This window comes from Eleutherodactylus coqui, chromosome 2 (assembly GCF_035609145.1).
Source record: "Eleutherodactylus coqui strain aEleCoq1 chromosome 2, aEleCoq1.hap1, whole genome shotgun sequence".
NCBI lineage: Eukaryota > Metazoa > Chordata > Amphibia > Anura > Eleutherodactylidae > Eleutherodactylus > Eleutherodactylus coqui.
In genome coordinates this window covers 334,797,610-334,821,632 of record NC_089838.1, presented here as the reverse complement: position 1 = coordinate 334,821,632, position 24,023 = coordinate 334,797,610, and the positions used below count along the sequence as shown (strand labels likewise).

The 24,023-nt window shown below is 43.0% G+C and overlaps 1 protein-coding gene across 3 annotated transcripts; it reads left to right on the top strand.

Annotated features, from left to right (window-relative positions):
* The first annotated feature begins 39 nt into the window (after window positions 1-39).
* Window positions 40-23,775, top strand: LOC136613055 (oocyte zinc finger protein XlCOF22-like). Of its 3 annotated transcripts, XM_066593879.1 has the most exons (8): window positions 40-81; window positions 5,395-5,448; window positions 7,266-7,408; window positions 8,437-8,613; window positions 8,696-8,819; window positions 8,902-8,966; window positions 21,044-21,146; window positions 22,301-23,775. In XM_066593879.1, exons 3-8 carry the CDS (start codon window positions 7,331-7,333, stop codon window positions 23,467-23,469), a joined length of 1,716 nt encoding a protein of 571 aa, XP_066449976.1. In that variant the 5' UTR covers window positions 40-81; window positions 5,395-5,448; window positions 7,266-7,330; the 3' UTR covers window positions 23,470-23,775. The 3 variants fall into 3 exon arrangements, with proteins under 3 accessions (XP_066449976.1, XP_066449977.1, XP_066449978.1); XM_066593880.1 differs by lacking the exon at window positions 5,395-5,448 and having other exon boundaries at window positions 54-81; XM_066593881.1 differs by lacking the exons at window positions 40-81; window positions 5,395-5,448 and adding an exon at window positions 5,461-5,698.
* Window positions 23,776-24,023: the final 248 nt, after the last annotated feature.

Here is a 24,023-nt window from a genome sequence, read left to right as displayed (position 1 = left end):
ACTGATCACATGACAGTGCCATCATCACAGGTCCTGGACCCTGCCTTCTGCTGTGCATGTCGGTGTGTTCTCCCATGTCAGGTCAGTTATAGAGGGGAGGATTAACCCCTTCTGGACTGCAGGGAGAGAAAAAGAGGATTAACCCCTTCTGGACTGCAGGGAGAGAAAAAGAGGATTAACCCCTTCTGGACTGCAGGGAGAGAAAAAGAGGATTAACCCCTTCGGGAATGACAGTTTGGGCCTAAAAATAATTATAACTAGATAATCTATATTTTAGTGTTCGGCCTTCCTGCTGTTTCCAGGATACAGTCCGGCTGTCCTGACCTGTGCCGCTCACACGGCCGTACCGTAAGGCCTGCTTCCCACGAACGGATTTCCGCTGCGTAATTCGCGGCGAAAATCCGCTGCGTTGCCCGCAGCTATTAGGTTCTATTGAACCTAACAGCACAATGCTTATGGTGCAGAATTCCGCACCGTGAAATCTCCCGTCCTCACCCGCGGCATGCTCTATTTGCTGCGGGTGTACACGCTGACGACTTCCATTGCAGTCAATGGAAGCCGTCCGTTCACGCTATCTCCCGCTGTTACACAGCAGAAGATAGAGTGAAAACACTTTCCCGCCTACCGCCGCTGCGTCATATGACTCAGCCGACGGATCATGTGACGCGGTGGGCGTGTCATGTGATCCGGCGGTGGGCGGGGAAGCGTCATGCGGGAGCGAGGAGACCGCTGGTAAGTATGGGTTTCTGGGGGGCGCCATGATGGGCTTCGCTGCGGAATATTCCGCGGCGGAGCCCGTCACGCTCGTGTGCAGCCGGCCTAATACTGGCAGCGGTCTCCCTGCGTACGCCTGTGTGTGCTGTGTATGTTACACCCTAGCCTGCAGGGGATGATGGGAGAAGTTGTTACCCTGAGACCCCCTTCACATGACCGCACAGGCACCATTCTCTTCTGATATCTGGCTGTGAGGTGACAGGATGACTTGGGGACATATGGGAGTGAGGTGACAGGATGGCTTGGGGATATATGGCAGTGAGGTGACAGGATGACTGGGGATATATGGCAGTGAGGTGACAGGATGATTTGGGGATGAATGGCTGTGGGGTGACGGGATGACTTGGGGATATATGGCTGTGAGGTGACAGGATGACTTGGGGATATATGGCTGTGCGGTAACAGGATGACTTGGGGATATCTGGCTGTGAGGTGACAGGATGACTTGGGGATATATGGCTGTGAGGTGACAGGATGACTTGGGGATATATGGCAGTGAGGTGACAGGATGACTTGGGGATATCTGGCTGTGAGGTGACAGGATGACTTGGGGATATATGGCAGTGAGGTGACAGGATGACTTGGGGATATCTGGCTGTGAGGTGACAGGATGACTTGGGGATGAATGGCTATGAGGTGACAGGATGACTTGGGGATGAATGGCTATGAGGTGACAGGATGACTCGGGGATATATGGATGTGAGGTGACAGGATGACTCGGGGATATCTGGCTGTGAGGTGACAGGATGACTTGGGGATATATGGATGTGAGGTGACAGGATGACTTGGGGATGAATGGCTGTGAGGTGACAGGATGACTTGGGGATATATGGATGTGAGGTGACAGGATGACTTGGGGATATCTGGCTGTGAGGTGACAGGATGACTTGGGGATGAATGGCTGTGGGGTGACGGGATGACTTGGGGATATATGGATGTGAGGTGACAGGATGACTTGGGGATATATGGCAGTGAGGTGACAGGATGACTTCGGGATATATGGCAGTGAGGTGACGGGATGACTTGGGGATAAATGGCTGTGAGGTGACAGGATGACTTGGGCATATATGGATGTGAGGTGACAGGATGACTTGGGGATGAATGGCTGTGAGTATTTGTTTACGATGGAGAAGATAGTCTCAGATCTCGTGTAGAAGCATATAAAAGTATATACATTGGGCCTCTGGATCTAGTCTGGAAGAGTAGTATTCCAGCGGTCTGTTTCCCACCGTGTTCCTGAGTTAACACAGAGGTCATATATCCTTCTCTGAGTCACCAATTTGCACAAAGGGCTTGTTGTAGTTTGACAGCCCCCGAACTGATGTGCCCACCAGAGTCTGTTTTAAACCGACAAAGGCTTCATCAGAGGGCCCATCTCACTGGATCCTGTCAGCTGCAGCCAGAGGTTCATCATAGATGAGTCTGGTAAGAGGCGCTGACAAGCATTCATAATTTGGGATCCCGGCTCTGCAGAAGTTCACCATTCCCAAAAAGGTCATCCTTTGGTTTTTTGTTTGCGGTTTTGGGACCTCCAGGATTGCTTGCTTCCTAATGTCCTCCAAATGCCTACTTTCGTGTGACAGATTACACCCCAAATATTCAACCGTTTGCTGACAGTATTGGAGTTTGCTCCTATTTACTTTATTACCCTGCTCATAGCGAAACCTCCAGAGTATGACCGTGTCCTCCCTACAATTCTCCTCACTGTCTGCTGCCAGCAGTATGTCATTGACATACAGTAGTAGCTGACTACCTCTAGGCGTTTGGAACTGGGCTAAGTTTGCTGACATAGCCTGGGAGAAAATTGTCAGAGATTCACAATAGCCCTGAGGTACCCTGGTGAAGATATGCCTTCTTCCCTTGTACGTGAAAGCAAACCAAAATTGGTGATCTGGGTCTATGGGTATACTAAAAAAGGTATTGCTGATATCCACAGCAGTAAAATGAGTAGATTATGGTCTGAGGTAGGGATAAGCGAGTATACTCGCTAAGGCACTACTCGCTCGAGTAATGTGCCTTAGCCGAGTATCTCCCTGCTCGTCCCTAAAGATTCGGGGGCCGCCGCAGCTGACAGGTGAGTTGCGGCGGGGAGCAGGGGAGAGTGGGCGGGAGAGAGGGAGAGAGAGATCTTCCCTCCGTTCCTCCCTGCTCTCCCCCGCAGCTCCCCGCCCCGCGGCGGCACCCGAATCTTTCGGGACGAGCGGGGACATACTCGGCTAAGGCACATTACTCGAGCGAGTAGTGCCTTAGCGAGTATACTCGCTCATCCCTAGTCTGAGGTCATCAAGCAACTTGTGTGAATCTGGTAGTGTGAGTGCTCTTGGATTCACAGCCTTATTAACTTGTTGTAAATCCTGCACCACCCCCCATGCCACGAATGGGGGAGCCTCTTTAACCGGGAACAGAGGTGTGTTGCAGGGACTGTCTGGACATGGTATAATAACTCCTGCTTGTAACAGATCTTTGATTAAATGCTCTATGCCAAGTTCAGCTTCTGGTTTTATGGGGTACTGTCTCTGATGTGGAGAGAAGGTAGATCTAGGAGTAATAGTGACTGCTTCTACTCCCTTCATCAATCCTCCATTGGCTGGCCCTTTTGACCACAGACTGTCAGGCAACTGTTCTAGGTCAGTCTCCTGCACTGCAAGGTTTATGTGTTAGGGTAACAACAATTATTTTGGAATAAAGGCTCCAGGATGTAGTATCAAAGTAGTTTGGACTGTTTTTGCAAATGATTTTAATTTAGGATTTCCCCAGATGCCATCCCTCCTCCGGATCCAATCCTTACTTTGTTTACAAGCACGTACAAATTGGCCAAATTCTTTCCATTCTGCATTTGGTGGTTTTGAGAGGGATATATGGGGACAAAGGCCTTTGTATAGTGACTGCATGTGTTCACTAAGGATACACGAGGCCACAGAATATCCCTCTGTGTCCCAGAATATCTGTTTTCCCGTGTTGGATGTAGGATTTGATAGAATCGGTACCACATAGTACAATGAAGATGTAGTTTTGGCTGAAAATCCACCCTGGCAGAAAGCCTTTTTTCAACAAAATGGCTTTACAGCGTTGTAACTACTTGTTTTTCTGCCTCCATTATATTGTTCACTTACCACCTACATTGCTCTACTGCTATCTTCAGTGTGTAGTGTCTGCATTTCTCCAGGGGCTGTTCTAACTTTAAATTTATTTCCCTTAGTAATAGAAATACCTAATTTCATCATCCTATCTCGTCCCAACAAATTTACCGGACATCTTCAAGACAATATAATCTGACGTTTCACAGACTTATTTGTCTCTGGGTTCACAGAGGGATTCCCTGTGGGTCCGGCCATTAACCCCTCTTACCATAATTTGTCTGTTACTGCATTTTACATCAGGTACATCATTGGGATGTATTAATGTCCTGGTGGCTCCTGAGTCCACCAGGAAGATAATCATCTGCCCACTCACCTGGAGATCTATCTCAGGCAGAGTAGAAGTTGCCAAGAGATCCTCCAAGTGTTGTACATCCAGCCCTTCTAGGCATTTTTCCCAATGTGTGCAAGAGCATTGTTTCTCGGGACATTCTCAGGCAAAAGCACTAGATTTCCCACAATTCCAACACACATTTGAAACCCTGAGCTGTGTCTGACCTCTGCTTCTTCCTCTGCCTCTCCTTCCACGTCCTCTCTCTGTCCAATGACATCTCTGACTTTCCTGAACCATTGTATCACATTCTTCTCCCTGTATAAAAAAACCACTCACTTTCTCCCCCTTCCCTTTTCTTTTAAAAGCTTTTCTGCATGTTGTGCATATTCCAAACCATCCTGCAATGATCCTGTCCTAAGGGTAAACATATGTTTCGTTAATTAGCCTCCTATTTCTTTCTGATTATATGCAGTGTTAGGATCATCTCTCTCTATTTCTTCCCCATTCAATTTTCAGCTCCTCATTAACCCTATGAATTGTTCATCAAACTGTTAGGGGTCTATTTTTGGATGCTTAATATGTTCTGTTGCTTTTCCAACATACTTCTCTGTTCATGGTCTATATACTTCCAAGGTGGCAGGATGCTGACCTCCCTTGCCATCATCTTACCAACGCCGGGGGTTTGGGATGTCAATCATAGGAAAGACATCCTTACTCAGTTGTAATACTCATTGGATCATTTATCTCTCACTCTTATGGACACTTTGGATTGCAGGAATCTTAGGACTACCGTCATCATCATCTGACACAGAATTTATATGATGACATGGCAACGGAGGAGCGTTGAGTTTAGGTTCCTGAAAGTAGCGGGGTGGTTGGGCATTACCAGGACCCTCATTTGCAACTGCAGGATAGGCGCCACCGTTTGTACAAGACAGATTATATGATCATCTTCTTTATCTACCAGAGGCATCATTTCAGTTTTTGCTGCATCAGGCCTACTTTTTATATGAGCGTGGCAGTTTGGAGCTCCTTTTAACCAGGCTTCAGCAGCAGATAATCCATATTTCTGATGATCTTTAGATGATTTTGTCCATATTTTATTACATAATTCTTTACAACTAGGGACTTTTAATTTATTTTTAAATCCATATTTCTTTTTGCACTCATCACAATTTTTGACTTCTGCATGTACTTATCTCCTTCAAGGACTTCCTGTCATTGGCAACAACAACAGAGACATGCACAGAAGAATGCCTTATAGTTTGTATTTTCCATCGGTAGTAATTATGTTCTTGATGTTGATTTAAAAGACAAACAACATAAAACAAGCCTTTGGCCGCTGAAATATACAGTGGAACCACAAAGGGTCCTGACCAGAATCAGTGCTTCGCTACATACACAAAGACGCTTTCCTGCCTTTCCGAGTAGGGCCTGTGAACATTGAACACAATCAAGGGTATTGTCTGAAGACAACACACACAATACGGTTGGTCTTTAATGTGTGCAAGAGGTCAGTGCCCACGTATCGGATCAGCTTATCTCAGTCATTCACACCTTCGCTTCATGCAGTGTAAAACAGCAATAAACATATTACAATACATTAGTAGGCGGTCCACCCTCTTTGTATGTTCTTAGTTACTCTATACCACAATATCAAAGAAAAAGAAGTAGTAGGAAGATAATAAGGTTCCCTCAACACAAAGCTTATCACAACATTGTACTCTTAGTGAAACCCATGTGCCCCTTGACATCATGTAACCTCTTACTTTACGTGTTGCACGGAGCTATTCTTTCCTGTAGTAAATCAAATGGTGAAACAGCCCTCTGTTATTCTATACTTCGCAAAAAAAAAGGGAAAATAAGGATTCACCTGGTGCCTGGTGGGACACACCTTGTCCAAGGGGACCCACCGGCACCTAATATCCAGGTAGACATATAAACATAATCCCGATTCACGATCCAGCAGGTAACCGGAGAGCTAGCTGAAACCAGGCACGACTTCACCAGCAGGGAGCCTTCACATAACCAGAGATCAGATGAGGAAAAAAAGGGGATTCAGCACTCACAGGATGATCCAAAAAAAGATTCTCCCCTCCCCTCTCCCCCCTTTCTCCGCTCTTCCCCCCTCCCCCCTCTCCCCCTTCTCCCCCCCCTTCTCCCCCCCCCCTTCTCTCCCCCCCTTCTCTCTCCCCCCTCTCTCTTCTCCCCCCTCTCTCTTCTCCCCCTCTCTCTTCTCCCCCTCTCTCTTCTCCCCCTCTCTCCCCCTCCTCTCTTCCCCCCCCTCTCTTCCCCCCCTCTCCCCCCCCTCTCTTCCCCCCCTCTCCTTCCCCCCTCTCTTCCCCCCTCTCTCTTCCCCCCTCTCTCTTCCCCCCTCTCTCTTCCCCCCTCTCTCTTCCCCCCTCTCTCTTCCCCCCTCTCTCTTCCCCCCTCTCTCCCCCCTTCTCTCTCTCCCCCCTCTCTCCCCCCTTCTCTCTCTCCCCCCTCTCTCTTTCCCCCTCTCTCTCCCCCCCTCTCTCTCCCCCCCTCTCTCTCCCCCCCTCTCTCTTCCCCCCTCTCTCTTCCCCCCCTCTCTCTTCCCCCCCTCTCTCTTCTCTCTCTCTTTCTCTCTTTCTCTCTCTCTCTTTCTCTCTCTCTTTCCCTCTCTCTTTTTGTGCAAAAGTGGTAAAAATATTAAAAAAAATAATTTACTATTGTAATTATACCGACCCACAGACAAACTTTATCTTGTCATTTATGCTACATACAAGTCTATGGGAGCGGTTAATATCCACATTGAATATGCCTGACATTTACGTAGTCACTGCATATTTACACAGAAAGAAAGGGGAAATCTCCGGCACCCTCTAACATTTCTTTTTTTTACCCGCAGAATTACGCTGTTATCTCTGCATATTTACATACACAAAAATTCCAAAATGCGAACTGAATAGGTGTATTTCAATTGAGTAAATACGCAACACCGTTACATGACTTAATACGCTACGTTTGTGTGAGAGACCCCTTATTTTCTCCAGTAAAAGTATTTTTTATTTTGTATTTCTGTGGTTTTCATATTGATTCATCTTCTTTCCCATCAGGTCTGACAATATAGGATCCTCTGTTATCTTCTATATAACAATTTCCCATAATTTGCCTGTCAAGGATGGAGAAAGACAGAGACAAGATGACAAAGAGTATATTAAATCTCACCTTAGAGATAATTTTTCAGCTTACTGGAGAGGTGAGAGACTCTGATGATGTCACGGCACATCATTTCTATCTATGGTAATAATAGATGATGTCACTGGAGAGTAGAGAGATATTGATGATGTCACATCACATCCATCTTATCTATGTTAATAACAGGTAATATGAGTGGAGAGGGGAGAAGTTCTAATAATGTCACATTACATTATTCTTATCTATAGTAATAACATATGATGTTACTAGAAAGGAAAGATATTCTGATGATGTCACATAACATCATTTTTATTAATTGCAATAACATGTCAATGGAGAGGGGAGAGATTCTAATGATGTCACATCACATCATTCTTATCTATGATAATAGGTGTCACTGGAGAGAGGAGATAATTCTGATGTCCTATTACATCATTCTAATACTTGGCAATAACAGATCTATGGTAATAAATGTCACCAGAGAGGAAAGAAATTCTGATGATGTCATATTACTTCATTTGTTTTTATGGTACTAGCAGATGATGTCACTTGAGAGGGGAGAAATTCTGATGTCTTATTACATCCTTGTTATCTATGGTATTAGATGATGTCACTGGAGAGGGGAGAGATTCTGATGATGTCCCATTACATCATTCTTATTTATGGTGATAGATGATGTCAAAGGAGAGGGGGTAAATAATAATGATGTCACATTCCATTATTTGTATCTATGGTAATAGATGATGTCACTGTAGAGGGAGGAGACTCTAATGATATAACATTACATCATTCCTTATCCTTATTTATGGTACTTAAAGATATGTCTAGAGAGGGGAGAAATTATGATGTTATATTAGATCATTCCTATCTATGGTAATAACAGATGTCACTCAACAGGGGAGAGATTCTTATGATGTCACATTACATTATTCTTTTCTATGGTAATAACAGATGATGGTACTGGAGAGGGTTGAGAGATTCTGATGATGTCACATTACATTATTCTATATATACAGATGATGTCACTGTAGAGGCGATGGATACTGGAAATGTATGTAGTGATATTTATTAATGTCTCCCCATCTAAAGGATTGCACAGTAGTGAAGACCTCTAGTGATGACTGTTGGGCCCTTGTGTGTGATAAATGGGGAAGACCCCTGGGCCCAATCTCGGGGCCCCCACCTCACCCCCTCATACATGAGGACATCAATGTACTGAAGATTCTAGAACTCGCCAACAAGATGATTGAGCTGCTGACTGGAGAGGTGACGCTGCAGGGAATGCTGGGAAATTATACAGTAACAGCACTGGAGGCTTCTGGGTGATGACTGTATATTGTGTTGTCAGGTTCCTATAAGGTGTCAGGATGTCGCTGTCTATTTCTCCATGGAGGAGTGGGAGTATTTAGAAGGACGCAAGGATCCATACAGTGACGCCATGATGGAGACCCGCCAGCCACTCCTATCACCAGGTAATAGACAGGACTAAATACACAGGGACTTTATTATCTGTATATAAAGAATGACTTCAGTGTCCGTATGTGTTTCTTTCAGTTTCATCCAGTAAGAGAAGAACCCCAGAGAGATGTCCCTGTTCTCTTCTTCCACAGGACTATCAGGTAGATGGAGATGTCCCTCTGATTTGTAGAAGGCTGTGAAGCTCTTGTCTTCAGTCTTATTAGATGTCTTCAACTTGTGTGATGAGGACGGTGGAGATGGCAGATGTTGCGTCGTACTGATGCTGGATTGGAGCAGAAGGTGTAGTAGCCAAGCTGGTCACTGAAGAGTAGTTATAAAAGCCAGGAGTCGTTATCGGGAAGTCACGGTATGCAATACAAATGGGATGAGACGGAAGCATAGTCAATGTAAGCCAAACGTCAACAGCAGGTATCAGTATGCAGTACAAATGGGATGAATCGGAAGAGTAGGCAATGGAAGCCAAAGGTCAGCAGCAGGTATCAGTATGCAGTAACGGAGCAGGAGAAACAGGATCTTGATGGTAGAACACAATAATCACACATTGAGGGAGTGGCAAAGCCAGGCTTTTATAGAATATGCAATCAAGGTAAGAGGCGGGGTCAGGAACAGGAGGCAGGGGCTAGATAACTGGGATAAGAGAACCAGGCTGAGACGTTAAGCGTTCCCGGTTCAAGTCCTGATAGAATTACAGCTCACCAGAGACATTACATGTTGTCTGGATCTTCTTCCAGTCTTTTGGTGGGAATAAGGAGCCAACAGGTTGGATTTATATCTGCTCCTTTTATGAAGCAGATGTGTCTGGTAGACGCTTTTCTCCTCCACTGAGACAATGGGCAGCGTGTCTAGTCGTGCCGGATATACATGTGTATGAGCCACCATCTAATATATATATCCAGCTTCTAGACCTACAACTATGTGGCTTAGATAACTATTGCTGTCAGGTCATTTTGAGTTGTCATGATGATTAATGAACATTTCAGGTAATATAAAACATTTCACATGACTTCTCTAACTAAAATCACAACGTTGTCAGTGGCACTCCAAATAATTCGTCACCATGGGGAAGTGTTCAATCAGGGTGCTAGCTTCCAGAAATGAGGCTGTAGACCCTTCAGCCCACCATACTTAATCCAAATGCATAGAAAGATGCTGCACTCAGAAACTCATTCCAGCAGACTGCTTGTAGAAAAAGTTGTAGAATTTTTTTCTTCTCCATAAAATGCATTCAAAGTTTCGACCATAGTAACTGCGGTCTTTGTCCAGCATACAGATAAAATCAAATGCTAACATATAAATACAAATGAATAACCCTTAAGCCAATCACATGTCACCACACCCTTTTAACATTCTTACCAATCGCATTGGTGCTGCGAGTTCCATAGCCAGTGCACCTACTCCAATATGGTGATAACCCCTCAGTATTTCAGGTGTAAATCAGCAATGTTAACTGACATGTAGCTCCATCAGACACATCTGTGTATATCCACTTGCAGCATCTGGTGGCGCCACGTAATCTTATCATAAACACTGACCTCAACAATGTTTGCGCCATAGCAACAGCAATCCCACATCATCAACCGCAGACAGAACCACCAGTGCATGTGTATCAAGGCTGTTGTGTAAATTACGGACACAACAGGCGGACAGCCATCACAAACATGCCTGCGCCAAATCCCCATCATACACGCATGCACGAGAAGCTAAAGGCCTCATGAGATTCGATTGCATCAAAAGTTTCACCAATCCGGTGTTACTTATCAGGTTGCATAGTTATCATTCCAGCGCATCCGTGAAGGAGTCGCCACATAGACCACCGAAGTATGATTAGTCAGTATCTCCGCATCCGCGCCGGATGATAAATGACCACAGTGCATGTGCAGAGATAAAACCATCTCACAGAATCCACCAACTATAGTTAGTAGTAAGTGCGGCACAGATGATATTCACACATGGGTATGTCTGTAATTAAAAGAGCCACAATCAACACCGAGCCACTTTTATTAAGAGATATGTCACAATATATCATGTTATCATGACCTATTAGTACAGAGGATCTTTGACTATCTTAATATGACTCATTATCCAATGGGTACTATCTGTATCAAGTAAAGAGCTCAAAACCAAATATCCCACATATATAGGGTATACTGCATTTCAATATCACGACTTAATAGTCTGATGAATATATGAATATTATTGCATAATTCATCATCCCATCTATATGGTTTGAGTAACATGCAGGGCTCAAGTACTTATATCATAATCAGCCATACAGCACACCTGTGCATGCATGGGATATACCTAGATCTAATGGGAAGGTATTTAAAAGTCCCATAAATAAATTGCCCCCTACTGACTATGCACATTAGGTCACCATGTTTAAAAGTTGTATAGTAATTAGAGATAAGCGAGCGTACTCGTTAAGGCAAATTACTCGAGCGAGTATTGCCATTTTCGAGTACATGCCCGCTCGTGCCAAAAGATTCAGGGCCGGCAGGGGGGAGCGGGCAGAAACTGGGGGGGGGGGGGGGGATCTTTCTCTCTCTCTCCCCCATGCTCACTCCCATAACTTACCACTCACCTCCGATAATTTCATTCCCAATTCTTCTCCAAATCCAAGGCAAATATCATTCGCCATAAAATGTAGAGTCTTGCATCACACCATCAAGGACACGCCATCTACGAATAAGTGCAGTACTGTCAATAGAACAGAAAAATTGATTTAAATACCCATTAAAAACAAAATAACAGACCATACATTATATTCAATCGTATCTCAAACAACCATAATTGGTCACAGTATGTAGAAATCGCTATAACATATGTAGAGTCAAGCATGTCCTACAGAATTATGCAGATAATTCAACAGAAGTTATATGTAAGGCCCCAGACAATATTCTAGATTAAGGCCACGAGGAGACATGGAATCAAGGTAAAGAATGCATTTAAGTTATCACCAAACCAATATAATTTACGGACACCATCTATCACTCTATAACGGAGTTGGCACACAGAGTGCCCTGCTTCCAAAAAATGTTTTGCTACAGGAACATCAGCATCGCCCATGCGTATTGTACTTGTGTGGTTGGCAATGCGTGATTTAACCTCAGTGGTTGTTTTTCCAAGGGCATAGAATCATACAAATAACAAAGGAGAAAAGGCATGAATACCTATGTCTGATTTTGGTATTTATGTCCTGTAGTGGGGTGTGAACTTATCTCCCCTGATAAGGTTGCTACAACTTGCACAGTTCATACAGGGAAAGCAGCCCACCTTGGTTGGAATAAAGGTATTCACAGTTGGTGAGTTCTCCACACATCTCCTATTCTTACTACTTTATCTCTAAGATTATGTCCCGTGCGATGCACCACTAATTGAGGTTTTGAAATTCTGGTATAGCAGGGAAACACTTTTTGGACCCAAAAGCAGGTAATTCTTCCTTTGGCATCGTAAAAGCCTTAGAATGTAAATTCTCAATTAATTGTGCTGGATAGCCTCGTTCCAAAAATTGCACTTCTGGTCCAACCGATTGTCGAAATACTCATCATCAATAATACTCTTGATTCTCAACATCTGGCTCCAGGGTACAGATTTCAGAATGCTAGGTGGATGGTAGCTTTTAAAATGGAGCACATTATTGCAATCGGTAGGTTTCTGAAAAAGATCAGTCCGAAGTTGACCATCCACCAATAAAACATATATGTCCAAAAACTGTATCCTACTATAAGAATAAGTAATGGTAAACTTCAGATCGGTCAGAATATCATTGAGCTCAGAGTGGAAAATCAACAGGTCCTCCTCATTACCCTTCCAAATAAAGAAGATATCCTCTATATACCTCCACCAGACCTGGACATGTGTCCAGGCTGGGGAGGTATATGTAAATGATTCCTCAATATATTCCATAAAGGTGTTAGCGTAACATGGGGCCACATTAGACTCCATGGCTGTACCGCGGTTCTGCCGATAGCACGCCCCATTGTAGAGAAAAATATTCTTACATAGGATATCTTCCAGAAGAGTCATCAAAAACCTGATGCTTCCCTCTGACATTCCAGAGTCAGACAAATGTTTCCTCATGGCCGCTAATCCAATGTCATGGCCAGTGATAGTATAAAGGGATACTGCATCGAATGACCCCAATATAATATCCCTAGTGACTGTCACGTCCTGTAATTTAATCAAGAAATCAGTAGTATCTCGAACAAAAGAGTGAGCTGTTCATTCCAATGGCTGGAGAATCCTATCCTAGATCTTGGAAGCATTACTGTATAGTGAACCACGCCCAAATATTATTGGCCGGCCAGGTGGATTTTCCAAGCTCTTGTGGATTTTTGGCAGTGTATATAACACTGGCATAACTGGAAATTTAGGACATAGGTATTCACTAAGTTTTAGATCTATAACGCCCCGTGTAAAAGCTTCCTCCAGTAAGAATATCAGGCTGGTTTGGTGATGTTGTAGCGCGTTAGATTCCAGGGTCTCATAGACCTCAGAGTTGACTAATTGACTCATGATGTCAGTATGGTATTTGATCATATCCATAACAACCACCGAACCACCCTTGTTAGCAGGTCTAATAACAAGACTGTCATCACTTAGCTGCTTTAGTGCTTTGTATTCCATTTTACTAAGATTATGGCAAATAGATCTTCTATAACTTTGTGCCCTCAATTTAAAACTGTCGGAGCAAGCAAACTTTTGTTCCAGAGAACAATCTCCTTTGATGAAAAATCAGTACAGGAAATGGATTATTCTCGAATCGCATTACCTTTATCTGCCTCCTGAGAAATATGTTTTTAGTCGTAACATACAAAAAAATGTTTACAATCCAAGTCCAGTTGAAACCAACTGGCCTTGGAACTGGGACAGTATGACAAGCCCCTAGCAAATACAGAAATATCAGATGGAGACAATGTCTTTGAAGATATATTAATCACCAACATATTATTATTAGTCACCTATCAATTCTTGCGTAGGGATCTTGTCTGGATCCCTCTCAACAGCGTGTCTGGCTGTCTTGCACCTCCTACCACCTCTCCTCGTCCTCTTCTTTGTTTGTGAGCATGATCCCATTGTAACAGAGGATGACGTGCCTCTGAAAAAGGCCTGCCTTTAAATTAATGGAGACATCGCGCACAGACTCGTGAGTAGAGTCAGATTACATGGTGTAGCATTAGATCTAGGAGCCCTTCGGCGGTTGAAAAATTTTCTTCTGCGGGGCGTGGCCTGGAAGGAGCCGATGGCGGACATGCAGTGAGCAGCTACATTTTAAAAATCAGCTAAAAAGCAAACCAAAGCTTGCCAATGGCACCAGCTAGCAAAAGGAGGAGTAAGAAACTTACCCTCACCCGACGATGTCCTGGAGCAGAACGGGGAAGACCGGCTCAAAGCGCCTCACAGACTTCTATCCGGCACGTGGCACTGAAGAGGACAGCACAATGGAGTCAGCTGCATGCTGCTCAGCAGGAGAGGGAGAGATGGAGGCGGCGGGACCAGAGGTCACAGCAGAGAGAGAGAGCGGTAGGCAGATTGCACTGCCACCGCTATCAGCACACCCAAGCAGCCCCACACCACCCTCTCCACATGCACATAGCCCTACAGAGGAACGAGGAGAAGGGAAAGAAATGGTCACTCACCAGAGCGTAGTGGAGGGGGGGAGGCGCGGGAGCAGGCGCCATCTTCCTCACTACAACTTACATTACACTCTGAGAAAAGAAGTATAGGCTCACCTAGAGTGAGCCCAGAAAAAAGACGTCCCAGAAGGGAGAATCCATTACAAATTCCAGTTACTGAGGCACTAGGTTGGGGTGAGGAGGAGGATCTTGTAGACCCCATATTGAACATTTAATGTTCTAACCAAACGGCCTCAGAATGTTTTATTAGAGACATGGTGCTTACCCTAAAAGGCTCTATCAGAAGAGACCTTGCTGAAATTAATTTAAAAATTAACAACACCATTGATGAATTGGGAGACAGAGTAGACCACCTTGAGAGCAAGACAGGAGAGATTACCAGTTCACATAAATTTATAGATGCCCATTACAAACTGGAAGAAGAACTTGAGTCTTTAAAAAACAAAATGGCAGTTATATAAATCGACGCAATAATATAAAGTTAAGGGGAATCGCCGAGACTGTTAAACCAGAGGAATTGAATAATTCTGTCCAAGACCTCATTAAAATTCCTCTGCCAGACTCTAATAATAATAAACTTTATTTGTATAGCGCCTACATATTCCGCAGCGCTTACATAGACAGGGGGAATACTGAAAGACAAAATACAAAAATTACAGAACCACGGTTACATAGTAATCAGTTGATGGAAACAATAGGGTGAGGGTCCTGCTCTAACGAGCTTACATACTACGAATAGTGGGGTGATACAGAAGGTAAAGGGGCTGGTGATGTGCACGGTATGGCGAGGTGGAGAGTGAGCGATGTTATACACATAGACAATGGTCAGACATTTAGCCGTGTGGCGGCAGAAACAGTATTACTGCAGGAGCGGTTTATGATGGCTAGCAGGGATTGCAGTCAATAGGTCAGGGAGCATGTTATCAGGCGGAGTACAGAGTGGTTTTCCCAGGAAATGAATGCGGTATGCCTCCCTGAAGAGGTGCATTTTTAGAGCATGCCTGAAGTTCTGCGAGTCCTGGATTGCTCGGGTAGCCTTTGGTAGTGCGTTCCAGTGGACCGGTGCTGATCTGGAGAAGTCTTGGAGGCAAAAATGAGAAGTTCAAATTAAAGTGGTGCTCAGTCTGATTTTGTTAGCAGAGCGGAGAGCCCAAACTGGGTGATGGATTGAGATGAGGGAGGCAATATAGGGAGGTGCTGCACTGTGGAGGGCTTTGTGGATGAAGGTAGCGAGTTTAAATTGAATTCTGTACTTAACAGGCAGCCAGTGCAGTGACTGGCACAGGGCAGAGGCGTCCGAGTAGCGGCTGGACAGGAAGATGAGCCTGGCTGCCGCATTCAGGATGGATTGGAGAGGATAGAGTCTGGTGCAAGGGAGGCCGATCAGGAACGAGTTGCAATAATCAAGCCGGAAGTGGATGAGGGCAACAGTGAGTGACTCTAAGATTGAAGAACGCATCTTAGACAGAATCCATAGGCTCCACAAGCCAATGAATGTCCCTGAAAACGCACCTAGAGACGTGATTGCTAGGGTGTATTTCTATCACATCAAAGAGAACTTGATGAAGGTTGCCAGAAACCTAGGAGATCTTCCTCCTCCCTTCGGAAGTATTAAACTATATTCTGATTTCTCCCAGGCTACAATGGCTGCACGCAGGAAGCTCGCTCCAATAACAGCGGTTTTAAGAGAAAACAACATCACCTACAGATGGGGCTTCCCCACCAAGCTCTATGTCAATAAAAAGGGCTTGGTCTCCACCATACTATCTCAAGAGTGGAAAGTGGAACCTCCCAGCACCTAAAGCCTACAGTCCTAAATACATTAATATGGACTGGTCCCGGAAGCAACCAAATAGATCAATTAGAGATACAGCTCCCAACCGTTGAATTACTCCTGCGGGAACTAAACATTTGTTTTCTAAGGCCCTCGAGCAAAGATCTAACTGAGCTCAGAATCCAGGCTGAAATGTATGATACCCCAACAAATACCTTTTCCAAAGTATTTGTCGCCAACAAATGGAAAGGTCCTTTTTCTTTAGTTAATTATAAGTGTTAAATCGCAACTCAAGTTTCGTTAATACTTCAATTGAGAAGCTTACCCCTCCCCCCTCTTCTATTTCCCTTTCTCGCTCCAAACTCTAAAATAGGATGACTTTACTTATGAATAAATCTAGCTTCCATCACGACAAAGAACACTTGTTTCTTTCTGCCTACAAACACAGTCAAGTTGGTTTTGCATTGATGGACATAAAACTAGTATTGCTAAACGTCAAGGGACTCAATTCTCCCTATAAAAGGGCGGCTTTGTGGAAAGAGGCTCTCTCGTCTGAAGCGGACATTTTCTGCGCTCGAGACCTACTTGGACAGTCAGAATCCACCGAAACTACCCTAAATTCTCCAGAACTTACATGGCGAACGCTTCAAAGAAAAAATCCGGAGTCCTGATAGCATTGAAAAATTCGCTGGACTTTCAATTAATAGAAGAAATTGGAGATGAAGAGGGCAGGTTTTTGATACTAATATGTAGGCTGAGTGGCATCCTTGTCACCTTGGTCAACATCTATGTTCCCAATTCAAGACAATTGAGATTCTCGGGCAGAGTGACAAGGGAAAATAAGAAACGTACAACAAGGCTCGTTAATAATCTGTGGAGATTTTGATGCCATAGCAGATGATACCTTAAATTTGAGTCATATAAGGAGTAGCAGGGGATTTATACTGTCATCTTGGATACATAATACTGATCTTTTTGATGCATTTAGAGTCATGAATGTGAACTCCAGAGAATACAACTTTTACTCATTTAGACACAAGTCTTTTTCAAGAATTGACATGTTTCTGGTGTACTTTCAAATTTTTAATAGAATAAAGGAAGCAAAGATAGGTGTCATCTCATGGTCTGACCATGCTCCGATTTACACTAAAACTAAAATTAGGTCCCTATGTTCCGCCTTTTAACAGTTGGAGAAATAACACTTTTCTAATGAAGATCCCCAAATTCCAAAAGAAAATCAAGGAAACGATTACAGAATATTTTCAACACAATGATACCCCAGAAACATGTTGATTCACACTTTGGAACGCCCATAAACCAGTAGTAAGAGGTGTAATGATACAGCAAGGTTCCATCTATAAAAGGGAAAAAAATAGCCTCCTTAAAAAGACTATGGAAGAATTGAAAAACCTTGAGCAATCTCTTAATTCCAACCCTTCACCTTCCCTAGGTAGTGAGCTTAGAGAAGCTAGACTTAAAGTTCGTAATATTTTAATAGACGAACATGAGAAAAATTTATAAAAACATCCTATTATACCGATAACAATAAAAACACTAAATGGATGGCTAATAAAGTTAAACAAAAAAGAACTAAAAGTAAAATCCCCTTTATAATTGACCCAGTTACAAAGAATAAAATATCTAATCCCATAGCAGTAGCTGAGGAATTTAGGAAGTTTTATGAAGACCTATATAATCTTAGCGATGATCCAGCGGTTCCTGAGCCCACTGAAGCAAGTATTAACTTCCTATCCTCTCTGCAGCTTCCCAAACTCACAGAAACACAGTTACAAAAACTAAACTTACCCATTACCTCCCAAGAGATTGCGCAAATCATCGACAAGGCTAAGACAGATAAAGCCCCTGGCCCTGACGGCTTCTTGTACGAATATTTTAAACTATATAAAGACCAACTAGTAGATCATATGAGAAATACAAAAAAGCAATGACGACTGGATCACTGCCCCCTGAAATGCTCCAAGCAAATATAGTAACTATCCCCAAACCGAGCAAAGAAACATCATCACCTGCAAATTTCAGACCCATCTTACTCTTAAACAACGATACGAAAATATATGCTAAAATCCTGTCCCTGAGGCTATTGGAGGTTACCCCCGAACTTATCCATAGCGATGAAGTAGGTTTTGTTAAAGGAAGGCAGGCGTCAGACGCGACTCGTCGTTTGATGGACATTGTGGGGGAAATTGAGTGCTCTTTAATGCCTTGTCTGCTCCTCACACTGGATACAGAGAAGGCATTAGACAGAATACACTGGAATTACGCCTTTTCCGTTCTTGAGAGGTTTGGTCTCAGAGGCAATTTTATGTCGGATATCCAAGCTTTATATAAAAGTCCTTCCGTGTTCTCATCAACAAAGTGGTGTCTAGACGATTCGTAATTACCAACGGAACCAGACAGGGCTGCCCCCTTTCGCCCACACTGTTTATCCTCACAATAGAACCATTAGCAGAGGCTATTCGTATGTGTGGAGAAAATAAGGGTGTACCTCTGGCAGGCAGGAATCATAAAATTGGATTTTTCGTAGACGACATTGTCTTGATGATTTCCTCCCCTCTGAATTCCCTTAGAGCAGCCTCAGACCTCCTAAAACATTTTGGGACAATTTCCTATTACAAGGTTAACCCAACAAAATCAAAAATACTATCGATTAACCTACAAACTCCAAGCGCTAATAAAAGAAGAATTCCCATTCCAATGGGACCCCTCGGGAATCCAATATTTAGGAACTATAATCAATTTACCTCTAAGCAACACAATGAACCACAATATAAAATTATTAATGGGAAGTATACAACAAGACTTAATTCACTACGATAAAGTAGAGCTTTCCTGGCTAGGGAGGATCGTAGTTTATAAAATGATGATCCTCCCTAAAATTTTATATATCTTCAGAACAATAGCGTTAAAATGCAATCTTGAATTGCTGAGAAGACTGCAAAACCAACTCATGACCTTCATATGGGGTAACAAGAAACCAAGAGTAGCAGCTTCCATCTTATATAGCCCTAAAAGTTTGGGGGGTTTGGGTGTACCCAATTTAGTCGCTTACTATGAGGCAAATATGGTTTCTCAGTTAAGACCATGGGGGTCCCCCAGAAGGAAATAAGTTGGCCAACCATTGAGCAAAGCTCCCTAGGGAATAAGTCTCTCAAAAACGTATTATTAGCTACAAGTATACATATGGAAATAAGCCATGTGAAAAACCCATTAATCGCGAACTCCATTGCGGTTTGGAGGCACTTACTAACAATCACGGAGAATTATTCTCCCAGAACAGATGTTCCCCTACTCATGGAAATTATTAAACACTGTATAGATGATATCAATATAAGAAATTGGAGGTTAAAAGGCATCGAATGGATCTCAGACCTAGCTGAGGGAACTAAAATGAAATCCTTCCATTGTCTCCAGGAGGAGTTTGGCCTCCAGAGTGGAGATTTCCTTCTATATTCTCAAATTAAAAGTAGATGGCCCAGGGTGGCATCTAGAGTGACCTCTCTACCTACTAGCTTGGTCAAATTCCTCCTTAATCCTTCCCCTAATAAATTACCTTTGAAGAACATTTATGAGATTTTTTGCAGTGGAGGGAACCCCGGACAAAGCCAAAAGAAAAAGCGCACCTCAATTGGAAGAGGGAACTGGGGAGATCCTTCCCAGAGTCACAGTGGACCACGGCACATAAATGGGCGAACAAAGCATCTGTGTGTGCCTCCTTGGTGGAGGTCCACTGTAAAATACTAACTCATTGGTACAGACCTCCAGCGAGATTGGCAGACTTCTTTCCAGAAGTATCGGACAGATGTTGGAGAGGCTGTGGGAGAAGAGGTTCCCTATTACACATCTTCTGGAGCTGCACAAAAATCCATTCTACCTGGCAGGATTTTTCTCTCTTATTAACAACATAACTGGGGTTAGAGTACCTCCCTCACCGGAGTTAGCAATCTTAATGTTAAGAATAGAGAATGTCTCTCGGCTGTTCAGGAAGTTTATTTCATATGGTCTTCTAGCCATCAAATTACTGATAGTGAGGAACTGGAGGTCCCATCTCACCGCTTCCTTGATAGACGTAACTCAGATGTTCTCAGAACACATGGCTATGGAAAGGATTTTCGCCCTTAGACAAAATAGAGTTTCAGAATTCAATGAAGAGTGAGGTCCCTGGATAGACTACCTTCAATTAGATCACATGATTGCTAAGTTAAACCCTTAAAGAGCAAAATTGACCATGGTTTACTTTCCTTTTCTGAAAATCGTGACGTCAGATGTGTTGTGTAGCAAATGTAGACTACAACTGAGAAATAAGCCCTCAAATCCAATTTTTTTTTTACTTTCATTCTACTTCCTTCCCTCCCCTTTCCCCCCTTTAAACCCCATTCCCTTCCCCTCTTAAGAAGTTACAATTATACTTTTATCTTTAGGCCAGTTTTGTAACCTTGTGCAGTTTTCTGAAAAGAAGAAATTATCGCTATACTTTACTTGGCATTGCAACTGATCTTTGTATATGTTATATGTTATGCCTATTGACAATAAAAATAATTGAACAATAAAAATTTTCTTCTGCCATTGGCAACAGGAGTCTTGGCCTGCATCTGGATATGGCCTTTAGGCATCTGCCAATTGTAGATGAAGCCCTTCGTATAATCTTCCAAGTCCCGTTGCCATTTAGAACGCTTCATGTTCTCGACTTTTTTGAACGATTTTATCTGATCATCCAATTTCCATTTATAGTCAGACAAATCTTCCCCGATCCAGCTGTCTGCTGACTTTTACAATATTTGTCTCACAGCTTTTGTATCAGGATGAAGATCCGAGCAATATTAATTCTGCAGAGATAAATGTGAGGATCAAGCAGGAGTGTAAAAAGGAGATTCCTACAGGTAACTATTCAGGTGAGTAGTAACCACTAAATACAGCAGAGAAGAGTCACAGATTCTCCTCAGTCACTGGCTGCAGAATGTATGTAGATTCATAAGCTTTAGGGTCTGTCAGGTTCCTCTGTCTGTTTCCCATTCATCCAAAGTACAAACTAAATATGGATGAAATGGGATACCGTTATATGTGGCTACATTACCCAATTTGTATTTAAAATGGGACGGGGCCACATAATAGCTGGATTTTGGTGTGCGCTATGTGGTGTACCAGGGGCGTGAGTGCAGTTTTGGTCCTGCTGTATTGGCTGCTGAATTAGCAGAGAGGCCCTGATTAGGCATGAAAACATTGTTCTGCACTCATGCACATTTAATAATTGAATAAAAGGCAACAGAAATGCAATCCTAAGCTCTTGCTCACGAGAAGCTTTCACTGAAGGTTGCAATTCCACTTCCCACATGGTTCAGGTAGCCGGCTCAAGGTTGACTCAGCCTTCCATCCTTCCGAGGTCGAGAAAATAAGTTCTTTGGAGGGAGGTAATAAATAAATTACCTGAAAGCGCTGCGGAATAAGTTGGCAGTATACAAATAGCAAGAGTTATTTTTATTTTAAAACTGCACTACTGTTTATACCACCCACATGACAATGCAAGGTTGTTAGCGCGTATTTTGATCAAAACATAGGGGGCCCATCTGCCATATCCAGGTGAACCTCATTGTATGGATTTCAGATTTTTAATGACACTGCTCTTTGTACCCAAAAAGCCTCCAAATGAATCTTCAATGTAACCATATAGCCAGGTATATTGATTTCCTACTCCCTCTAACTTGGTTTGTGATAAAGTGCATGTAGATCTTAGGAATTGTGTGAGAAAGACACCACCCTATAGCACTGACTCACAGGAACCTTTATGATTCTCCACTGAGCATTCACTAGAGGCATGGTGAAAGATACATTGACATATAAAGATGTATGCTTCACCACAGAAGGGGAAAACTGCAAGATAACAGCCTGGTGTCTGAACAATATGATCTGAGGTCTACTGTTAGATTGTGTTCTGTTTGCCTATTACTGACTAACTGCATTTTGCTATGTGAGTTCTAATTTTATTTACATTTTCTAAAATATCACTATCATGATCAATAATAGTAAAATGATTAAAAATTCTTGGCAGATGACAGTCTTGGGAGCTCAGAAGGCTGTCTAATATCAGAAGATTGTAAAGCAGAGGATTGTGGTATCACACAAGATACATATGAAGGACCTGCTATTATCCCAGATATTACCTCAGCCCTTTACAGCAAAGATCCATCATCTGATACTCTTATAAAGGTCCCATCATCTGATCCATCACAGACTGATAAGCAGGAGAAAAATCACAGAAGACAAGAACATCAAAGAGCTTACACAGGGAAGAAGTCGTATTCATGTTCAGAATGTGGGAAATGTTTTACCAAGGAATCATACCTTGGTAAACATCAGAGAAGTCATACAGAGGAGACACCATATTCATGTTCAGAATGTGGGAAATGTTTTAATGTGAAATCACATCTTGTTAAACATCAGGGAAGTCACACAGGGAAGATGCAATATCCATGTTCAGAATGTGGGAAATGTTTTACTAAGGAATCATTTCTTGTTAAACATCAGAGAAGTCACACAGAGCAGACATCATGTTCATGTTCAGAATGTGGGAAATGTTTTACCAATGAATCATATCTTGTTATACATCAGAGAAGTCACACAGGGGAGAAGCCATTTTCATGTTCAGAATGTAGAAAGTGTTTTTCAAGCAAATCACAGCTTGCTATACATCTGAGAATTCACACAGGGGAGAAGCCATTCTTGTGTTCAGAATGCGGGAAGTGTTTTAATGAGAAATCACATCTTACCAAACATCAGAGAAGTCACACAGGGGCAAAGCCATTTTCATGTTCAGATTGTGGGAGATGTTTTTCAAATAAATCAAATCTTGTGTCACATCAGCTCATTCACATAGAGGAGAAGCCATTTTCCTGTTCAGAATGTGGCAAATGTTTTGCTAGCAAAACAAGACTTGATGTTCATCAGAGAATTCACACAGGGGAGAAGCCATTCTCGTGTTCAGAATGTGGGAAGTGTTTTACTAGAAAATCATATCTTACCAAACATCGGATAATTCACACAGGAGAGAAGACGTTTTTATGTTCAGATTGTGGCAAATGTTTTGCTAGAAAAGCAAATCTTGTTGAGCATCAGATAATTCACACAAGACATAAGCCATTTTCATGTTCAGAATGTGGGAAATGTTTTACTAGGAAATCACAAGTTCTTAAGCATCTAAGAATTCACACAGACCAGTAACTATTTTAGCAAATAGTACAAGAAAAAATATACAAAAAGTTGACTACATGTCCAGCAGCTTTCTTAAAAAGAATACCACATTACTAACGGACTTTTTCTAGTGGTGGGGGTGGAGGGGTGACCTTTTTTTGGCAAAAACTGCTATGGTTGGATTTTAACTGAAAAAGTTATTAAATGTGCTGCAAGCATTGTTGTTCTTGGAAACTGCAGCAGTGTATAGGTTTAGAACTTCTTTTCTGGCGTTTTTGTAATGGCTTCTTTATTAGTTCCCTTCACAAAACTGGATTTACACGAGTAACTGCATTCTTGTCCAAGCAGGCTCAGGGGGTGGTGGGGGTAAGCGGGGGAAGAGTGATCTTTCTCTCTCTCTCCTCTCTCCTCTCTCTCTCTTTTCTCCCCCCCCCCCCCCCCCCGAGCCTGCTCGGACGAGAGTGCAGTTACTCGAGAAGACTGATGCTCGCTCGAGTAATTGCATTATCCGAGCATGCTCGCTCATCTCTAAATAGAACCCATTGATTTTATATAGTTTTTATGGGCACACATGAAAACTCAGC